The sequence below is a fragment of the Tiliqua scincoides genome, chromosome 1, assembly GCF_035046505.1.
Source record: "Tiliqua scincoides isolate rTilSci1 chromosome 1, rTilSci1.hap2, whole genome shotgun sequence".
NCBI lineage: Eukaryota > Metazoa > Chordata > Lepidosauria > Squamata > Scincidae > Tiliqua > Tiliqua scincoides.
The window spans coordinates 262,319,272-262,340,433 of NC_089821.1; the positions used below are offsets into that span (position 1 = coordinate 262,319,272).

General features: G+C 43.0%; 1 protein-coding gene across 1 annotated transcript in view; it reads left to right on the forward strand.

Annotated features, from left to right (window-relative positions):
* The window catches only part of PRKCE (protein kinase C epsilon), a 406,295-nt gene that overhangs the window by 146,018 nt on the left and 239,115 nt on the right, over positions 1-21,162 (forward strand). Inside the window, exon 2 of the mRNA XM_066624640.1 lies at positions 14,105-14,168. Within this exon, the coding sequence (XP_066480737.1) occupies positions 14,105-14,168 (64 nt within the window). The remainder of the gene's footprint in view (positions 1-14,104; positions 14,169-21,162) is intronic.

Consider the following 21,162-nt stretch of genomic DNA (forward strand, 5'->3'; position numbering starts at 1 on the left):
AGAGCCAGTGTCGAATAACGATTAGCATTAGATTAGGATGGAGGAGAACTGAGTTCAAATCCTCACTTAGCTGTGAAGTTCCCTGGGTGAGATTGGACCGGTCCCCTCTTTCAGCTGCATCTACCCCACAGTATGATTGTGAGAATAAAATGAATCGGAAAGAACCATGTATACCCCTCTGAATTCCATGGAAGGACTAATGCCAAACCTGATCATAAAATAAAATGCTCAAACAAATCCACTTTAATTACACTTTTATTTTGTAGGAAGAGTGCTCACATTTACACAAACTGCAGAGGTTTTAAAAGCATGTAAATCAGCTCCATGCTTGGCACGCGGTGAGCAGGCCAAGACAAACGATTGCAAGGAGGGTACATTGTTTAGCTCCCTGAATGTGCCGTTCTGTCACTGCCGTGACTGTGTATCATTAGATATTCAACTATTTATTTTAACATTTGTTTTAAATGGAACTTAAAAGCCTGGATATCGCTCTCTAAGCCCCCATTGTATATCAAAGGGCCTACGAAGCTAGAGCTTTCGTGTGGAATAAATGTCTCGCTTTTACCTTTATAAACATAAAACAAGGCTTTTGTATATGATGCCTGGAATCTTCAGCTCTCTCTCTCTCTCTCTCTCACACACACACACACACACACACACACATGCCCACACAAACTGCATTTTATCTTGGTTAGAAGTAGTTTTCTTCTGACTTACACTCACGAGTTCTGTTTCTATCATCCTGATCGCCCAGAAATGTGCATTGCTTTAGTGATGCGTGGAAACTGGTCTGCACTGGTGTGGCTGTGGCTGTACATCAGGTGAAGAGAGTCACACTGTAATTTAAGCAACTTGAAAATGCTGTACAAAATGGCCTCCTAGCCTTCCCTCGTTTGCATGCAGGCAATGGTTTCACCTCCAGCTCTGCCATCCAGATGGTTTTTCTGAGTGTTTTCTTAACCCAACAGACCAGTCAAATCCTGAAGGCGAGTTGGCTCTGGTCATACATATCAATAATACACAATCTCTTTCTGTGCATTCCATCATTCCTCATTACATTAATGGATGGAAATGGAAGGAACATATTATGAAGGAACTTGGAAATGATTGCATTCATACAGAAGATTGACCACAGTCTACACTCCTTCCTTGGCTGGCTATCAAATGCTGGATAAGAAGCAGATTAGGACCCTCGCTGTATGTTAACAGAAGTAATGGGAAAGTGTTGCAAAGTTTTGAATTGTGCCAGCCATAACATTAGCAGGTAACTTCCTGAGTGTCTCCATTCCCAATTAATACATTCTTAATGATATCAAGCTTGCATCAAGGCAAATCAAGGCTAGAAGCGGCTTCTAGTGAGTCATGATCAGACCCCTCCCTAACATTTTCTTTTTTTCTGCTTTTCCAAAGGAAAGCAAGTGTACGTGGTATTTCATGAGACATGGAACTGAACTTTTGCAGAAAGATCTGGGTAGATGGGAGAAAAAGTAAAACATCCAGAACACAGTTAATTGAATAAAAGGGCAGAAATATGCAGGAATGGTGGCAGTTGCCATGGTGTCAGAGTACCAGACTTGGTTTGGGAAGGCCCAGGTTTGGACCCTCACTGAGCAATGAATCCCCCTGTGGATGCTGGCAAGTCAGTTGCTATCTCCCAGCTTAACCTACCTCACAGGGTTGTTGGAACAATAATGTGGGTGAAGGAAGAAACTTGTATTCCCTGAGGAACTTGGAGGAAGGTAAGGTGAAAACAGTCTGTTATTCCTTTCATTTCATGTTTTCTCAGTGGGAAAAAGGTCAGATAAAAGATTTATTTGCAGAATACATTTCTGTCCTACAGGCAGTTACAAAATCCTTGACAATTATCCCGAACATCTTCATAGGTGCAGCAGCAATCATGTGATTCCCTTCCAGAGAGTTTTGGTTACTTCTAGCAAGAGGAAGTACTACGTGCATTTGGGGTTAAAAGTAGTTCAGTGTTCTTCCAGTAATTGTTTCCATGTTCAGCTAATTTGCAGTCTCCCTGCTGAGCCTGCCAAGAAGTGTGCCAATTAATGTCAGTTGTGGACAGGGATTTTATTATTATGTGAACTTGTAGATGCTGGGCTCTTATTGCAAAGTCTTCCTAAACCAACCACTAAATGTCTGACGCCTGGTACTTTTCCCTCTGATTATTTCATCTGACCTAGATGTAGCCCCAAAATGTGATGAGCTCAGGCTGTCATGAAACTAAGGTCCAATCCTGGAGATATACTGGTGTATCTACACATATGCTGGTGCAACAACAGGCCTGGCATAGCCGTCTGCCTATGAACAGATGCAGCACAGGTGCTTGTGCAACATCAGAACTGCCCTGATGTAGCTCAGTCATTGCTTGGATGCCATTCAACTCTGCCAGAGGGGAGGCCAACCCAGGGAGGAAATTGGGTTGTGTTGTGGGAGGGCATAGGAGAGACAGGGAAGGGATGAAGAGGAGCCCATATACACCATATCTTACACCACTTCAGAGACAAGTGCTGAATATGCAGAGAGTTTCTTCCCTTGATTGACACCTGGGATCTTTCAGAAACTCACTCACTTGTGCGCTCTCTATTGAGAGCAGCTCTCTTAAGAGGATGACAGTCTGTGGCAATTTACACATTTCCATTTCTGTTTCCCAATCTGGACTGGGAATGTCACATGGAAAAACAATGTTAAAACTCCTTTTCCCCCACATTGTGCTCTTCATCTAGATTTTGCCCCATTTAGCTACTATTAAAAATAAATAAAGAGAGAGAGAGAGAAGTGCAATAACACTTTTTTTTTAACCTCATCAAGTTTGAGTCTCCAACGTGCAGATTAAATTCCAGTTCAGCAGTTCTTCATTGGCTTTTTTGTTATGTAACCTGCATTAAAACCAACCTACACACCCAAACCTCTGCTTATTCAGGTGTTTTGGTTATCATACTTCTTTTTGCAGGTAATGCAGATAAAGTAGTTCTGCATCCGTATCTTGATGCTTTGATAATGACCGATTTAGAACTATTGGAAGTCCTTTTGCTACAATGGAGGAGATTGCTAGTGTGTGCTGATGTCCTGAATTCACATGACCCTTACAGCTTAGGGATATTGGATTTTGTAAGCTTTAACAAATAATTTCTGAATATTTGGATTATCCTATCTATGAGGTTTTTTTTCCATTGGCTAAATTTTCAATCTCCCTCTCGCTTTCTTCTTTAAATTGTATGTGCATGGATTTCTTTTATGGGTTACCTAGACCAGCTTTGCAGTAAGTCTGTGGAGGACATTAACTCACTTTTGTTTTTCTACTAGCCTGGTTGCTTATATGTGTGTGATTTATTGCACACTAATCACATTTGTTGCAGCCTAAAATGGAGAAAGAATGAGAATAAATGCTTCTCTAGTTCAGCGGTCTCTAAACTTTTTGGCCAGAGGGCCACATCAAATATCTGTCACAGTTTTGAGGGCTGGGGGAAAAACTGAAATATAATATTTAAATAAATAAGTTAGAGATGGAACTTAGATGAATGAATAAATAAACAAACGAATGGGCTCATTAATTCAACCTCTTCGGCCCTCAAAACACCTCCAGACACAAACAGAGCACAGCTTTGGTCATGTTTGGTTGAGTGGATCAGAGACTTTCAGGGGACAAGAGGCTGGTTGCAAATCGCATCTGGCCCTGGGCTGGGGTTTGGAGTCCCCTGCTCTATAAATAAAATTCTTCCTTCCTGGGAGTTGGAAGGAATTTCTTACTTGCCCAGGGTAAACAGGCAAGAGACTATTTTGCTAGCCTGATGTAGGTAAGAATTCAGCCCAAGATCCTTATAATTCCAATGAGGTCTGCCAACCTTTTTACTGTTCTGCTCCAGCACTATTAATACCAGCCTAAGTGAGGGCCCAATCCTATCTGACTTTCCAGCACTGATGCAGCTGTGCCTTTGGGCATATGCTGCATCTTGTGGGGGGGGGGCAGCTACAGAGGCCTCCTCAAGGTAAGGGCATGGTTATTCCCTTACCCTGGGTCTGCACTGCACCTGCATTGGCCCTAAAACTTTGGAAAGGATTGGAGAAGTTTAACAGCTAAAGCTCTACCTGGTGTGGAGATAAAGTTTCCCTCTACTAAATTTCTTCATGTCAGGCTTCTGTACAAAGACACAAGAACAAAGCCAGTGAAATGTTGGCAACCCTACTTCTGAGCAACAAAGTGCAGTTTCTCCAGTTGCTCACAGTGAGTTTTTGAGCAAAACATGATTTTGATTTTCCTTTCCCAAGAGTAACTGAGGCTGGCATACACAAATAAAAAGTTAAAATTACAAAGTAGTGAGATTCTTCTGGACCTGGACCATGTGATCTGTTGGAGGTGTGGTGGGCTCAGAGGCCATCACTTGAGTCCAGCACACACTGGGTGTGGCTGCTACCAGAATGGGGCTATCTCAGTCTGAGCATTATGCCAGATGCTGTGGTTTCCACCATGTAATTGCTGCAATAGTGACCGGTAGTCTGATCCTATGGAGAATTAGATAGGCCTTAACTCACTGACATTTGAAGAGGGCAGATCTGGCAGATCTCAGTTAGATTGCTCTAATTTGCTCTGTGCGGGGCTGCCTTTGAAAGTACTTGGAAAGGGTGCATAGTTCCTAATGCTGTGACCAGTGCTGATGGGGCCCCCTTTCTGGATCAAGTTGTGCCATTATCTTTCTGTCCTCATTGGTTCCTCAGTGTTTCCAAGCCAAATTCAAAGTGTTGGTCATTGCCTCTAAGCCACATGCTCTCGCCTGCCAGTTGAGGTCTTTTGCAGTGGCCAGAGAAGCCAAAGGAGCCTCTCTTCTAGGACTTCTCCTTATTTCCTTAGGAAGTTCCTTTGGGAACCATGGAGTCTTGAAGAGTAAGAGAGACTGATAGAGCATGTGAGGAATGGGGAGAGTTGAACTAGATGGATTGTCTGCATTTTAGAACTTTTTCATACTTGAAGCTTAAATCAGCTTTGAGCTTCTCTTGTGCCATTATGTTCAGGGATGACTGGTGGAGAAGTATTTGTAATGCAAATGAGCATTCTGACCAAGGTAGTTTCTGCATTTTTATTGCAAGGAAATTGAAGAGAGATCATCTTTAGGACTGTATGAAAATGCCTGAGGACTGGCTTCTTTGGGGGGGGGGGATAAGATGCAAAATGTGTGGGTTGATCCTAATTGCTTCTGGTGTATTCTGAGTTTTCAGCATCTCTCTCAATTAGTAGATTGGGTTTTATTCATGTAAACACTTTGAAGTTGAAAAGTGCTAGCAGAGTGTTTTGGCAATCAGTGATATGCTACATAACTGCAGGGAAAAGATGTGGGTTTAATTTCAACATGCAGTATCAAAATGTTATCTCATTTTGTCATGGAACTGGAAAACCTTACATTAGTGTGTCCATTCATCTTGTCCTGCCTGCCTCTGACACAGTGTAAAATGAAAACTTCATGTTTCTATTTCAGTTTTTCATCTTCTATGAATGTCTTCTGCTGGTTCAATCAGAATTCTCAGTGAGGTTTAGAAAAAGTTACAAGTGCAATATGTTTGTTTAGTGGCCTTTAGATACCTAAGAGTCCAGTTTATTTGAATATTACTATTCAAAAATACATATTTATTCAGCAGTTCTGAGTACTAAGTGGGAGAAAAGTCTTCCTTAATCTCTGGGGAGTGGATCATGTAACTGGTTTTCCAGATTCATGAAAGTTGGAACATAAGATGGCTGGTGGGGAGTCGCATCTGCAAATAAAACTAGTTCACTTTGATTAATTTTTATTTAATGTAAGGCTCCAGCATGGTCCAGGGCAACTAGTTTACTAGATAATACAGGTTGAGTATTCCTTATCTGAAATGCCTGGGGCCAGAAGTTTCAGATTACAAACTTTTTTTTTCAATTTTGGAATATTTTCATATACATAATGAGATATTTTGGGGACGGGGCCCAATCAGAACACAAAATTCATTTACATTAATATGCACCACTTACACAAAGCCTGAAAGCAATTTTTAATAATTTTGTGCATGAAACAAAACCACTTGTGATGTCAGCTCAATACGTTTCAGATTTGGGAGCATTGTCAATTTTCAGATTACGGATGCTCAACCTGTATAAATGTGAAGCTGTTTCCACAATTAAAAAAAAAAAATCCTTTTAAGTGCTATCAGAGCACCTTTTGCAGCTTATTTTTGCTGTAAAAGGCTGAACACAGCCACTCTTTTGGAATCATGTCTCCTGTGCATTCTGTCACATATGTCAGGTCTCTTGTCCGGATGTGTGGCCAACAGGGAAAGGTGGGAAATAGAACTTCTGGATTACTCTAAAAACAGAAGCGGTGACATCTGTAGGGGTCCTCAGGAACAGCCTTTGCTTCTTTTTTCTATGAAGCAGCAGCAGGCTCAGCTGCAGGGAAACTGAGAAATTTGGCAAGGGGGATTGTCAGCTAGGCCCAGCCCAGGTGGCCGGGAATTCCTCAGGAGCAGGGATCTCCTCAAGGGTAGGGGCCTCCTCGAGAGCAAGACTTAAGCACTGTCAGGACTGGGGTCCCAGGCAAGACACCTCCCTGGGAGGAGGACCTAGTGCCTCCTGGGAGCAGCCAGCAGCCACGTGGGCAGAAGGGGTGGGGCTGGCCCAGCACAAGGCTGGCTTCATAAGGAGGCTGTACAGCCTAGAGAGGGGTTGCTCCTCTCCAGTTGGGAGCAGGGTTGAGGGGAAGGCCAGAGGGGGTAGCCACCCCGGCCTTATGCAGACGAGCCAGGCCCTGAAGGGAAGGTGGCTTACCTCGGCCCTGGAGAGAGGGGCCGGGAGCTGGGAACTCCCCGATCCTAGGCCTGCCCGGGCCCCGGGGGTGACAGCAGGAGAGGCGGGGTTGCAGAACCAGGGACCCGGAACCAACTACCTCCATTGGAGGCCAGCTGATCGAGGGGCAAGCCTGGAGGTGCCAGGGGCCCTCCTGAGGACAGCTAAGCTGACCCCAGACAACAGCACTGCAGCCCTCGGGAACCCATACCCCTGGCTGACAGGCATCAGCCAGAAAGCTCTGCCTGAAACCTCAAGGGGTCAGGAAGGAGCGGGGAACCAGCCTGTCGTGCACCAACGAACGAGTCTGTGTAAGGCAATGGGGCCTGTGGCGTAACAAGCCCCATGAATGTCAAGAGTTTGACGCGAGTAAACCGTCTGTGCAAAACAGCTGTGTCTGCCTCCCGTCCTTCTTTCTGCCGATGACCGACTTGCCTCGACAGGGTAAGCTCCCTGCGCTCGGTCGCACACCAAGGGGCGGGGTCTCCACCCGTCATGGACATTACAGGGATACACACCAATCTGCGTTGCCCTCATATGGGAGCGGAAGAAGCACATGGTTGGAAGGAGGGGAGAAGGTAGATCATGCCAATCAGGGAGGGGAGGGGGCTTCATTTCATTGAAACTCTGGTAACACAGATAGTGGAAATCAGTGCAATGTCTGAATAAAATGTACATAGGACTACACTCTAATAAACCAGTTATATATTTATCTGATATATTTTTCTTCCACTTTTCAATTTTTATCCATTTCTTTTTATCCTATTGCAACCTACTTTAACAATCCAATCCTATGCATGTCTACTCAGAAGTAAGTCCCATTATAGCCAACGGGGCTTACAGCCAAGTAAGCATGGGTCCGATTGCAGTTTAAGAGTTTGGGATGAAACTGCATACTGAAATGAAATATGAGTTTCCATGTAGAACAATGTGCAAGAGAAGAAACAACTCCAATGCAATAATTTAACATGTTGATGTATAATTTTATGGCACAACCCTATGCATGTCTCATTGAACACAATGGGATTGTGTTCAATGAGGTTTATTCCCAGGAAAGTGTGTATAGGATTGCAACCTTATCACAACACCTGCTGCACTTCAAAATTTACGATTACACAACTGCTGTTCTCATTAGACAGAGACCTGTCATCGCCAGAGAGGCTAAGGAGTCCTTGACCTGGAAACCAAGTACTATATGTTGACACTGGTGTGTCTAGTAGAGAAGACACTCCTTTCCTTTTAAAGCAATGTACAAGCAAAGAGGATTTATTTAAAAAGCATGCCCTGTTTCTTCATCCCAACTATGGGCTGCTCAGAGCAACTAGCCATCATCCTCTTTAAGTAATGACAATCAAATGCAGTCTCATTCACTGCTAGCATCTTACAAAAGGAGCAATCGTGTTTAAAGCCTCTTTCCTGCAACATTCTATACTCATAAGGCATCACCTGCAGCTAGACAGAGGCCCACCCATACCCAGAAATGTCCTTCCAAGCCCCCTCTCTGCTACTGCTCTCATCATGGCTTAGGGAGGGGTTATAGAGCCAGGTTCTTAAACCTATGATGACTCTCCAATCCCCTGTATCCCAATACCAAATCCACCTCCCACTTTTACCTGAAACGGTGGAGTACCCTGGCTCTCACAGCTTCCCAAAGAAGCAAGCCACCCACCTTTGGTGTCCCCTTCTTTGGGTATGATAGGGATATGAAAATGATAGCCACAGAAATATTGGATTCTGACAAGAATCCAAACTAAAAATGAATTGTTAATTCCACTAAAGGGTCTAATATAAACTCTTGTAAATGATGATGGCATTAGTTTTGATCCCAGCAGAAGCCAAATTGCCTTTTTCAGATATTCATCCAGGTCTACGCTGACTGGTTGAAGTCCAACATTGCTAATGAGATCATCATCAGCCTCAAACCATGTGTTCTATCTTTTAGGTTTTATCTTTTCAGACATTGCATAATGCACAAATGTCAAAAGAAGGAGGTGCTTTTCTGGATAGAAGGCAGACTGTATTCCTTAGGAGATGCTTTATTTTGTTTCCGCTGCTGTGTTGTTCTATTTAGATTTATGACTTCACGTAGCTCATGATCCCAGAAACAGACAGTCGTTCATTAGGAGCAAGGTAGGTTATATTGTTTTAGGGCTTCAAGCTTTAATCAGTAGAGAAATCATTGCATGTTAATTCCAGATTATAATCTGGGCACAGTCCTCCGGGCACAGTCCTGAAGTAGCACTGGGCCGGCACGTGTCCCTTGCGCCGACCCGGGAGCACATATGTGCCTCGCGCCTCCTCGGGTGTCAGCCAGGCTGGCACAAAGAAGTGCAATCAGCCCATAAAGGCTGCATCCAGCCTCTGCAGCAACAGAAGGTAAGTCCACAGGTGGCTGAGCTTGGCTGGCGTAGGGATCTAGGGGGCATGGGGATGAGGTGTTTTGGGGCAGGGGAGGGCAGTGAGAAGGCATTTAGGGGTGGGGGAGGGCAGGTGGGGGGAGATCGGTGGGTGGGGCAAGGAACTGGCACTTGTGCTGGATCCTGACCCCATTCCTGGGCAGCCTGGCACAGTTCCAGGCTGCTTGGATCTGCGCTACCTCTTCAGGTGGCGCAGATCAGAGTAACCCCATTGGAGCTGCTGTGGCTCTCCTGGAGTAAGGAGAAGCAATTACCCTTGCCCTAGGTTGAGCTACTTTGGACCCCAACCTCTCATTGGATACAGGGCAGGCCTGCCATCCTCCCCATGCCAGCGCAATTTAGGATTGGGCTTCCAGTTTATTCAGCAGGGCTGAGATCACCAGACTGTAGAAACATGGTGGTAACCTACTCTGGTTTATGATGGGGGAAACACCCTTAAAAATCAAGGTTGTAAAATTTGATTTTCCTCTTACATTTTTATTGATCCTTTAATCTCAGACTTTTTCGTGAAAATATAATATTTTCAGCACATAAAACAGTTCAGATCTAAACTGAATGTTCATAAGAACATAAGAACAGCCCCACTGGATCAGGCCATAGACATATATTCATAGGCAAAAATACAACAAGAAACTTATGAAACTCAAATATCTTGAACAAAGCCTGTTTGCATTATGAAGTACTTTCAAGTTAAAATACTTTATCATATTAATGATTTCTTAATTAGCATATCTAAAATCTTTGCAGCTGTTCATTTGACGATTGATTGTGGCTTTACTTTTTCAAGGCTCATGTAAAACTCAAAACTTTTGTATTCAGAGACTCTGCATAATGTGAGGCGCTCAGCTGGGGCTTACTTGATTTGTACATAAATCCGGCTCTGGTTCCTTGAAGTAATTCTTATGACCAAACCGTCAAACAGATCCACAAAGAAGTATGGACTTTAATTGTACTACAGCACTCCTCCTCTTCCCAGCAATGATGGCATCCCACATTACCGAGACATTAGCATCAATAATTAAAAAGTAAACTCGACTTGTCAAAATTAATGACCAAAGTGCCGTTTCTGAGGCATTACGCAAACTCTGTGATAAGTGTGTGTTTTCACCTCCTTAAAAATTGGCCCAGACCAAATAACCTAATGCTTATGCATAATGTGGCGCTCTCTTTTTTTCTTTCAGTAGCAGAATATATGTGAATTTAGGGGGAAATGGCTTGAGTGCTGCTTCCCATATATCTATACCCTACCCCTGCTAATTGGGTAAGAGGCACTTTTTCAAGTGGGTGCTCCTTTTTTTAGCAGGGGGAGAGTAACTGGCCCACCTCCCCCCAGCAGTGTCTGTTCTAGTGGCTGTCTGCTGGTATTCATTTGCATCTTTTTAGATTGTGAGCCCTTTTGGGACAGGGAGCCATTTAGTTATTTGATTTTTCTCTGTAAACCGCTTTGTGAACTTTTAGTTGAAAAGCGGTATATAAATACTGTTAATAATATACCTACAGTCAGTCTCTCTCTCTCTCTCTCTCTCTCTCTCTCTGTGTGTGTGTGTGTGTGTGTGTGTGTGTGTGTGTGTGTGTGTGTGTGTGTGTATTTCATTTGTAGAGTTCTAAAGTGTTAGGTTGCATTCCACAATCAGAGATACTTATTTTAGTTGGTATATCAATCAGCTAACACTGAAATCCTATTCACACTAATTTAAGAGTAAACCCATTGAAATCAGTGGAACTTACTTTCAAAGAAACACTTATATGATCAGGCTGTATCACTTGCATTTTGTCCCTTCTCCTGTACCTTTCAGTTACTAGCTAAGCTATTACATTTTGCTTCAGTTAAATCTTAATCGTACAGAAACTGGGAGTATAGCAAATTATAGCAAATTCCCTTGCTCCATTGTTGGGGATACATTTGAATTGTGTGTTTCGGAAAAACTTAATTCCTCCTTAATTTGCAGAACTTGTGGAGAAACCAATGAGTACCAAACTGCCATTGCATGGAGCACAAGTTATTAAAAGTGGGTTTTTTTTTGTGGTTTTCAAACTACACTCCAACTCCTGTGGACTTTTGAGGCTCCTTGGAAGATTGTTGGAATTTCTCAGTGAGAAGATTAGTGGACAATTTCCCCTAGAAAACAGCTTGATCTTCTTCATGTTAAGAATCTTCCCCTATGATATTATAAATGCAGGGGTGTGTTGAGGGTATTTTAGGGCAGGAGTCTTCAGCCTTTTCCATCCAGAACCTACCTTTAACCCCAGCCTGCTGCAAGAGACCAACTTTTCATTTTTCACTGAGCATAGCCAACCAACTAGGCTTATGTCCAGGGCTGGCTTTAAGCCAATAGGACAAATTGAAACCTGCACCTACAGACCCCCCTGTGCTTGAATAATCTAGTATTGTCAAATACTTATTGCAGTCAACACCTAACACCACATTGCAGGTTTTAAAGCGGTATATAAATACTGTTAATAAATAAAGTGAAAGGCAACAATTTAAATTTTCTTATGAATTCTTAAGAAGTCAGTAGTGTTTGTCATTATGGTTTATATTTTTTAAATTGTTCTTAAATTACATAATATATTAATTAGTTATAGAACACAAAATTCTAAAAATGTTTCCAATTAAGCCTGCAGCTCCTAAGGCCAGCCCTGTTATTGTCATTGTTGAGGAATGCCTCATGTATTTGAATCTGGTTAAACCAGTACAAAAAAGAATCAGGACATGTTCAACATCAAGCTGCTACGTTTTATGGATTATAAACGTGTGGTATTCTTGTTTCTTTTTAACCTTGAATAATTTCACCTGCCCTTAGTGTAAACTGGGGATGACGACATTAAGGCCAGAACCAATCCAACCATGAGGCCAACTGAAGCGGTTGCCTCAGGCCGCAAATTGATTAGGAGTGTGTGTCTCTATCCGCCTACTTGCCTCCACTGGTCCTTCTTTTCCTTCTACTCTCTGAATTGGATCAGGAAGGGGGGAGCAAAGAGGAGGAGGAGGATGTATGGCGAGTTGGAGAGTGCTCAGTGAGAACACTGGAGAGTGGGAGGACCAGATGCTGGCAGATCATTGGATAACTGGCAGTCAGCATTTGGCTTGTTGCCTCAGGCATCAGGAAGTCTGGGTCAGCCTTGCCTGTGGTTCTGCTACTGGTGGAACATTACTTCCTGGAGAGCCAGGAAGGCATAATGGTTCTGGAGTTGGACGTAAGCCTGGAACATCCAGGTTCAAATCCCTGCTCAGTTGTGAAGCTTCCTGGGTAGCCTTGGGCCAGTCACTATCTCTCAGTGTTACCTACCTCACAGAGCTGTTATTAGGACAAAAGGAGGAAGGGAAGTATGTACACTCTCCTGAGATCCCTGGAGACAGGGCTGTATAAAAATGTAAATAAACTTTGTCAAATTCTGTTAAGAGCCGAATTTGATGTTGCATGAATACCAGAAGACAGCAAAAAAAGGAAAGAGCTTGCAAGTACTGCTTCAGTTCAGGACCCAAAGGCCTTAAACTAAGCTTTAAACCCAATCAAGAATGGCAATGTAGATAACAAATCAGTAGTCACCTTTCACATATCCAAAACATATTATTATTATTATTATTATTATTATTATTATTATTATTATTATTATTATTAACAACAGTATTTATATGCCGCTTTTCAACAAAAGTTCACAAAGTGGTTTACAGAGAAAAATCAAATCAAATAACTAATGACTCCCTGTTCCAAAAGGGCTCACAATCTAAAAGCTCGCATTATTAATGTGATGTCTTGACTTTTATTAGAGTTAACAGTACAAAAGACAATCACTGTAGGAGGAAAAAATATTTTCAGACATAATTTTTGATGGAGCATTCCAGGAACTGCATATTGGTGCCAAATCCCCACAGGTTTTACATCTACAGCCTGAAATATGCAAGAGGCTGCCTCTTCCACCTTTGCTGCATAGCCATTTTCAGCATAAAGCACAAATACCATTTTCAAATCGTCATCCATGCAACAACTCAGGACAGAAAGAACAATTTGAGAGGTGGTGTACATGACTGCCTCACACCTCTGGAACTTCCTAGAGATTCACTCTAGCGCCCAAGCATCTCACTTCCCCACATGTTACAAGAAGTGGAGCAGTGCAAATAACTCACACATCTGCTTATCACTCTTGTGTTTTCTGAGGTGAAACTTGAGTCATTTCCCAGGTGAAAAGTTGCAGAAGTTAAAAATGCAGATAAAATGTTTGCAACTCATCTGTTTGATAAATCCCTCATTTGCTCATTGCACCCGAAGTTTACTTATAGATGCAGAAATAATTCGCACATTACTTTTTTTCTTTTTTGTTGTTTCTAAGGCACTCTCTCTGTCTCACACGCGTGCGCACACACACTTGCAAATTTTGTGTGTCTAGGCCTTTGGGAACCATTGTTTTGGTATTGTTTTGATAATTTTAAACATCTGTTATGATTTAGTTGATTTAATATATTGTTCTGGGCATTTTATATCTGTTTTTAATGTCTTTGTGCCTATCTCAGGCTTTTGGAATAAGCAAAGCCATAAATTCAGTCCAGTTTTGTCCTTACTTGTTTTCAGATAGTTCACCAGAGTTAGAAAATGGAAGTGTCTTGTCGGGTCCAAATCCGGACATGTTATCAAATATTCACAAGAATCCCAAAACTCAGTGAGTTTACGAAACCTACTTGATTAAATCTGAAGTTGCTTTGAGATGGAGCATAAGAATCCACCAGCCTTTTCAAGCCCATGAAATCACTGGCTGCTCTCAACATATACTGAGTACAAAATAGGAATTGCAGGACGAATTAAGTGAAAATTATAAAGACACTTTGTGAAAGGAACACTGAGAATTCTAATTAGAATATATTTACTTTCTCCAATTGCAGATTGATTTGGAACCAGAAGGAAAAGTGTATGTGGTCATAGATCTTTCTGGCTCATCAGGTGAAGGTAAGCTGAGGATTTTAACTTGCTAAATGGTCGATGTTTAGTACATTCTGAGTCCCTTAACCCAAAGACATTTCTTAATGTGTGTCTGTCATAGGAAGCCCAGCTGATTCGGAGGACTTTCTGACATGTATCTCTATCAAACACATATTTGTTACTTTTACATAACCACTTTTGTAAATGGTTGGTGGTGAAGCACCACATGCTCTACTACTGAAGCTAAATAGATGTGAATCTGATAAATTCCTAGATTGAAGACTTCTGGTATCTTCATGTAAGCTCCTCTGACCTTTCTAGAAGAAGAGCAGGAAACAAACATAAAAAATAGAACTTGTGAAATGAAACTTGCAATTGTAAAAATGTATAGATTTCAGTAGAGCCAGTTCAAATTGGCCACTTTTTATGGCTGCCACCATATTTGTGCTCTAGAATGCTTCTAGGAATAATGCTGCATTTTAAGGCATTCTGGATTAAAACAAAATGGTGGCAACCAACCAAAAGGGGTTGGGAGGACTACCAGTGAGTTCTTCCCAGAATTGTCCACTTTCCCCTAAATGTGAAAGAGGTAAAGCAGTAGGGATTCATCCTCTGTCTTTTGTTCCCGGTGCAAAATGTGACCAGAAGTTAATATGTTCACGTTGACACTGATGAAGGTTCATTTGATCAACATTAAATTGACTTTTTCATTAGCTTTGACCCTTTAAGCTGTGATTCTACTGTATAGGTATGGTGACAAGCAAGATACAGTGATAGCTACTACCTTAAGAAATAACTTCTGAAGCAGCAGTTCTCAAGCTCTCTGGGAGAGTTTGAGCCGCTCTAAGTTCTTGCGGAGGAAGGCAGCGATGTGATCTCCAGGATTGCGACGCTAAGGGAGGCTAAAGGACTGGCACTTACTTACCAGTCCCTGCCGCAGCCTCCTGGGGAGCCTTGCGTGACTGTCCGCAGGGCCCCCTGAGCATTCTAAAAGTGATCGCGCCCCACCTCTGCAAAACTGGAAGTGGAGCGCGATCGCTCCACTTTCACTTTTTAAAGCTAGGGAGCCCTGAGGAGGGTCACGCAGGGCTCCCTGCACACATGTGAGGCCGCTGCAGGGACTGCCAGTCCCTGTGCCTAACTTGGCGATGCAATCCTGGGGATCGTGTCACTGCCTTCCCCCATGCCCCCACTCCTTAAGAGGGCGGAGACGAGGGCCCTCAGACTGGGGTGTCACTATGGCCTAGTTTGAGAAGTCCTGTTCTAAAGGCACATATTTATCTAACTATAATAATCAGAGAATATTCCTGTATATTTTAAAACCCAAAGGTTGAAAGATAAATCCTGCACATGGGAGGATATTTTCAACTGTAATGACTGAATAGCTACATTTAATGATCCATCAGTTTACCCACTTCCCAAAAACAAGCCTGTTGTTACACACTATTCAACCTGAACACTAACAGGCCAGACTCTTTTTCAAATAACAGTATGTTGTATTGTGTGTCTTCTCAGTAGTCTTCGTGAGGACTTTGAAATCTATTGGTGTCTATCTAAGTAGGCAAGGGTGTTCTTTTGGTTATAGTGAGAATTTCTGCCTTTTACCTAGTTAATGGTCAGTCGATCCGTTTTGTAAATAGGAAGTGTTTAAGCTTGGCATTAGTTAAGGAATATTTATCAGGCATCTCTAGAAAGATAAATCGGAAATCATCTGTCTGGCTCTTTGAAGGAAATGCTTTCTGCATCTTATCACATTGTTGCTCAAAATGAATAATTACTACACTGGAGTAGATAGTAATTCATAAAAGCACATATTCTACTGAAGCTTTGCTTCCAAGAAGCTTGTTCAGACCATTTATTTTTTTTAATACCGTTGTTTAAATCCCTATGTTTGCTCTTCAGAAGAGTCTGTCTATACATATGAAATGATGTAGTGTTCCAAACGATTGATTTTTCAGTTTCAAGAATACATGAACAGTTTTCACAGGCTCTAGTTCTCTCCACTTACCAAAGGAGTTGCTATTTCCTGGTCCCAATCCTGGTACACGACTGTCCCTATTTTGATCTTTTCCCTTTTTGGGGATGCCTTGTTAAACTTTGTCTTTAGTGTGTATTGTTAGTACAGGTGTGCACCTATTTGCGAGGGTTCTGTTCCGGAACCCACTGTGGTTAATTGAAACTGTGGATAACTGGGGACACCCCCTGCCTTCTGGAGGTGAGGGGAGCTAGGCTGATTTCTGGTTTTAGGATAAAACCTGAGTAACATTTTTAATGCTTTGTAAGACATTAAAAATGTTACTTCCGGTTTTATCATAAAACCGGAATCCTCTTTTTTTGCCTTTTAGGCCATTTTGAGGCCTCTGCAGACCTCAGAAGCCCAACTCCCCTCACCTCCAGAGAGGGATGCATGGGGGGTGGGGGGTGCGTGGGGGGTGGGGGGTGCAAGTTTAGTGAAACTGTGGATATAGGATCTGTGTATAAGGGCACCCCCGCATTGTTATTTGTCTGGGTTCAGGTTCCTGTTCCAGGTTTCTAGGAGTTAAATATCTGTGGAAGTAAGCAGAAGCATCTTGTCCATGATGTGTATGCAGGCACAGCCTTTCAGTCCCATTACACCTGTGGTTCCCAAATGTTTTCAACTGGTGGCTAACTTGACCTACTGGGCAATTGGCAGTGGCTCTGCATTAGGGCTACAATCCTATATATTGTATAGGATGGTGGGGTTTGTGAGGATTTTGTGGTTCCCTTGGCTGGTTTCCACAGCTTCCCAGAGAGCCACAGCTTACAGTTTGGGAATCACTGCCCTACATCATTATAGCTATAATATATAGAGTATGTACTTTTGTAACATATAACTGAAATAGCTACATATTCTCCCCCTTCTTGCCCTGCCTCCATTTGCTTCATCTGGCTCTGTTTCCTCATTTGTGTCAACAGGCCAACTCATGCAAGCCTTTCCCCCTGAACCATCCCCCCCATGACTGCATGTGCACACACAGCAGTCACATCCAACTGAACACCTCTCCACACAATTGCAGAAAGGAAGAAATGAAGGGAGGACCACAAAGGGGACTAGTGAGGGGAGGAGACTGGATGTGTGCTCAGTGTGAACACACATGCCATAATTGTGTGGGGCCAATAACTAGAGAGGGAAAGTCCAATCCTGAGCTCCTGAAGCAAGGGGCTGCTGCTGTGCCAAAATGGCTGATATGGCATCCAGCATACAACCAGGCAGCCCGTGGTGGTTCCTTGGGGAAGGGGACTTTAGTCTCCTTCCCCTGGGTAAGGACAGTAGCCCCACAATGGGACTACTTGATTCTGTGGCTGCTCTTGAACTGCTGCAGAATCAGAGAATCCCGTGTGGGGCTGCACAGCCTGACATGGGGCTCAGGATCCAGTGTAGCTGAGCTCCACCGGTCTCACCCTCCTCTTGTCTCGCTCCCTCCCCCCACCATGCCATACCTGCCGTCTACCCACCCTCTTCCCTCCTTCCCCACCCCTTAACGCCTCCTCCTTGCCTCCCCCCGCACCCATACTCACCTCTCCGCCAGCAGGTGGTCTGGGTGACTGCCAGGCGGCGGAATGTGGGCCCAGTGTTGGAGCTGGCCCAGTGCAGGCTCGTGCTGGGCTAGCTCTGGCGCTGGGCCCATGGTAAGGGCTTGCAAACATGCCTTACAGCACTTTTGCAACAGTGTGTTCCAGCGGTGACATGAACATGTATGCAGGTACACCATGTACACAGATGACAGTATATAAATTATATTCATTAGCATAATGTGCATAAACACTGAGGCAGCAGGCCATGTGCACACTACAGTTTTACACACATGAGCTGCTGAGGTCTGTTTTGAACTATTGAGAACATATTGTCGGAGGATTATATTCTCCTAGTATTTCTGTAAGAGAATCTTCACCGCCTTGGCTGTTAAATTAGGGAAGGATAGGGGTTTTGCAGGGCAGGGGCATATAGCGCACAAGAAATGGTGAAAAGCTTTCCATGCTGTGTAGCAGCTGAGGGGGCGGGGCTCTCAAATATTATTTGTTTTGAAAATAGGGGCATGACACACATGTTGCTGTTTTCAACTGTGAAATGTTGGAGGTATGCAAATTACAATCAATCTGGCACACTTCAAACCCTCAAGTCTTATTGCATTACCAGATGAAGGGCTCCCAAGCACTTCTGAAGACTTTTGGAGCACAGTTAATCTGTTCATATGCATAGTTTCCCCAGGATTTGATGAACCAGTCTTTCTGGTAGGTGTTTACAATGATATCCATTGTCTTGTTAGAGTAAATTTAGCAGTTATAATCCAATTCGAATCAATTCACTATGAATAACATTAACATAACCCTTCAGTAGGACTGACAAATAGACTAAAGCAGTGTTTCTCAAACTGTGAATCAGACCAACTAGGTGGTCGCGAGGCAATTTCAGGTGGGTCCCTATCATTTCAATATTTTATTTTTAATATATTAGACTTGTTGCTGCCATGGTATGTGACTGCATTTGGGGAGATCTGTACTTATAACAAGCTACAATGTATATACTTTTAACAATAATAGTAAGTGGGACTGACTCCTGGGTAAGTGTGGGTAGGATTGCAGCCTAGGATTGTTAAAAATTTTCCTGCTTGATGATGTCATTTCCAGTGAATCCTGACAGATTCTCATTCTAAAAAGTGGGTCCCAGTGTTCAGTGTGTGAGAACCACTGGACTAAAGCAAGGAGCTTTTCTGAATGGTAGCCAAACAGTGGCGTATCTAATGATTGTGTAGCCCAGTAACAAGCTCAAAATGATGCCCCGGAAGTGACGTCACGGCCAGGTTTCTTAAAAAGTGTGCCGTAAAGCACGTTTGCACCTCCTTGGCAGGAAAATGTCTAGGAAAAAGGTGCCTGAGGGGGGACATGACTGAGACATACAAAATTATGCAGGGGATGTTCTTTTTCTCTTAGACAACACCAGAACCAGGGGACCTCATTAAAATTGAGTGTTGGGAGAGTCAGAACAGACAAAAGAAGCGATTTCTTCACCCTTCATGTAATTATTCTGTGGAACTCTTTGCCCCAGGGTGTGGTGATGGCATCTGGCCTAGATGCCTTTAAAAGGGGATTGGACAGATTTCTGGAGGAAATGTCTTTCACAGGTTATAAGCCATGATGGGTATGTGCAACCTGATTTTAGAAGCAGGCTACCTCAGAATGCCAGATGCAAGGGGGGGAGGCACCAGGATGTAGGTCCCTTGTTGTTTTGTGTATTCCCTGAGACATCTGGTGGGCCACTGTGAGATACAAGATGCTGGACCAGATGGGTTTTTGGCCTGATCCAGCAGGGCTCTTCTTATGTTCTTAATCCCCATGGTTTTCTCCTTGATCTGAAAGCTGATCTTCAGAGCATTATTTTCACATGAGCAATCTTAAGACATGGTCTGAGGTTGCATGGTAGGCCACCCTCGCTGAAAATAAGCAGGTATAGGTTTGGTCAGTGTCTAGTCAATTCCTTGTTTGGGTGACCACCTGGCAACCCCATCTACACTAGCTTGGGTTCCATGATGGAAAAAAGGCAAGACAAGTAAATGTAGTAAAGTCCCCTATGTGCTTTCTGTGGTGATACAGTCACATGAAAAGATTTGCTGTACAGTCTTCTATATTTAAATTGGCTCATAAATGAGAATGCATCTGTTGGTAGATATAGGATGATTTAACACCCATGATTTAACACCAGGTTCTTAGATATTCACACCTTAGCAGAGAAGTGAAAAATTATCCTTACTCTGCAGAATCCATCAACTCTTTTAGATAACAAAACTAGAGGATTTGCATGGCTGTTTTGTTGTGTATGCACAATGTCTGATACAGCCCAGGGATTCACTCAGATTTGAATTTGTTTATAAAATAAAGCCTCATAAAATAATTTTCATTGTACATTGAACCATTTGTTCTTTCAAAGCAGATTTGGGCTTAACCTGCTAAATTTATATTTCTTTGGATTCATATTGTTTAAATGAATAATTGAAAAAAAGATTTGTTTTAGCCACATGATTTGTGCATTCATTTAGCTCAGTGATTTTCAACCTTTTTCATTTTGTGGCACACTGACAAGGCAATAAAATTGTCAAAGCACACCATCAGGTTTTTGACAATCGACAAGGCACACCATGCTGCCAGTGGGGGGTTCACATTAAGAACATAAGAACAGCCCCACTGGATCAGGCCATAGGCCCATCTAGTCCAGCTTCCTGTATCTCACAGCGGCCCACCAAATGCCCCAGGGAGCACACCAGATAACAAGAGACCTCATCCTGGTGCCCTCCCTTGCATCTGGCATTCTGACAAAACCCATTTCTAAAATCAGGAGGTTGCACATACACATCATGGCTTGTACCCCATAATGGATTTTTCCTCTAGAAACTTGTCCAATCCCCTTTTAAAGGCATCTAGGCTAGATGCCAGCACCACATCCTGTGGCTAGGAGTTCCACAGACCGACCACATGCTGAGTAAAGAAATATTTTCTTTTGTCTGTCCTAACCCGCCCAACACTCAATTTTAGTGGATGTCCCCTGGTTCTGGTATTATGTGAGAGTGTAAAGAGCATCTCCCTATCCACTCTGTCCATCCCCTGCATAATTTTGTACGTCTCAATCATGTCCCCCCTCAGGCGTCTCTTTTCTAGGCTGAAGAGGCCCAAACGCCGTAGCCTTTCCTCCTTCCCATTGGCCCTACTAATAAATGATCTTCCCCAAATTCCTGTGGCGCACCTGTGGACCACTCGCGGCACACTAGTGTGCCACGGCACAGTGGTTGAAAATGGCTGATTTAGCTAATCAAGCATTTATTGTTTCTATTCATTTTGTTGATGAATGAAACATTTATATTGCTCCTACCATTTGGAATCGCAAATTTTTCAATTTCATGCACTTATTGCTGCATGAGTTTGCTTGGCCCCAGATTCCATTCCACTGGTCTTTCAGTTCATCATGAAGTATTTCTATCAAGTGAGTAATGGTACCTATACAGTATAT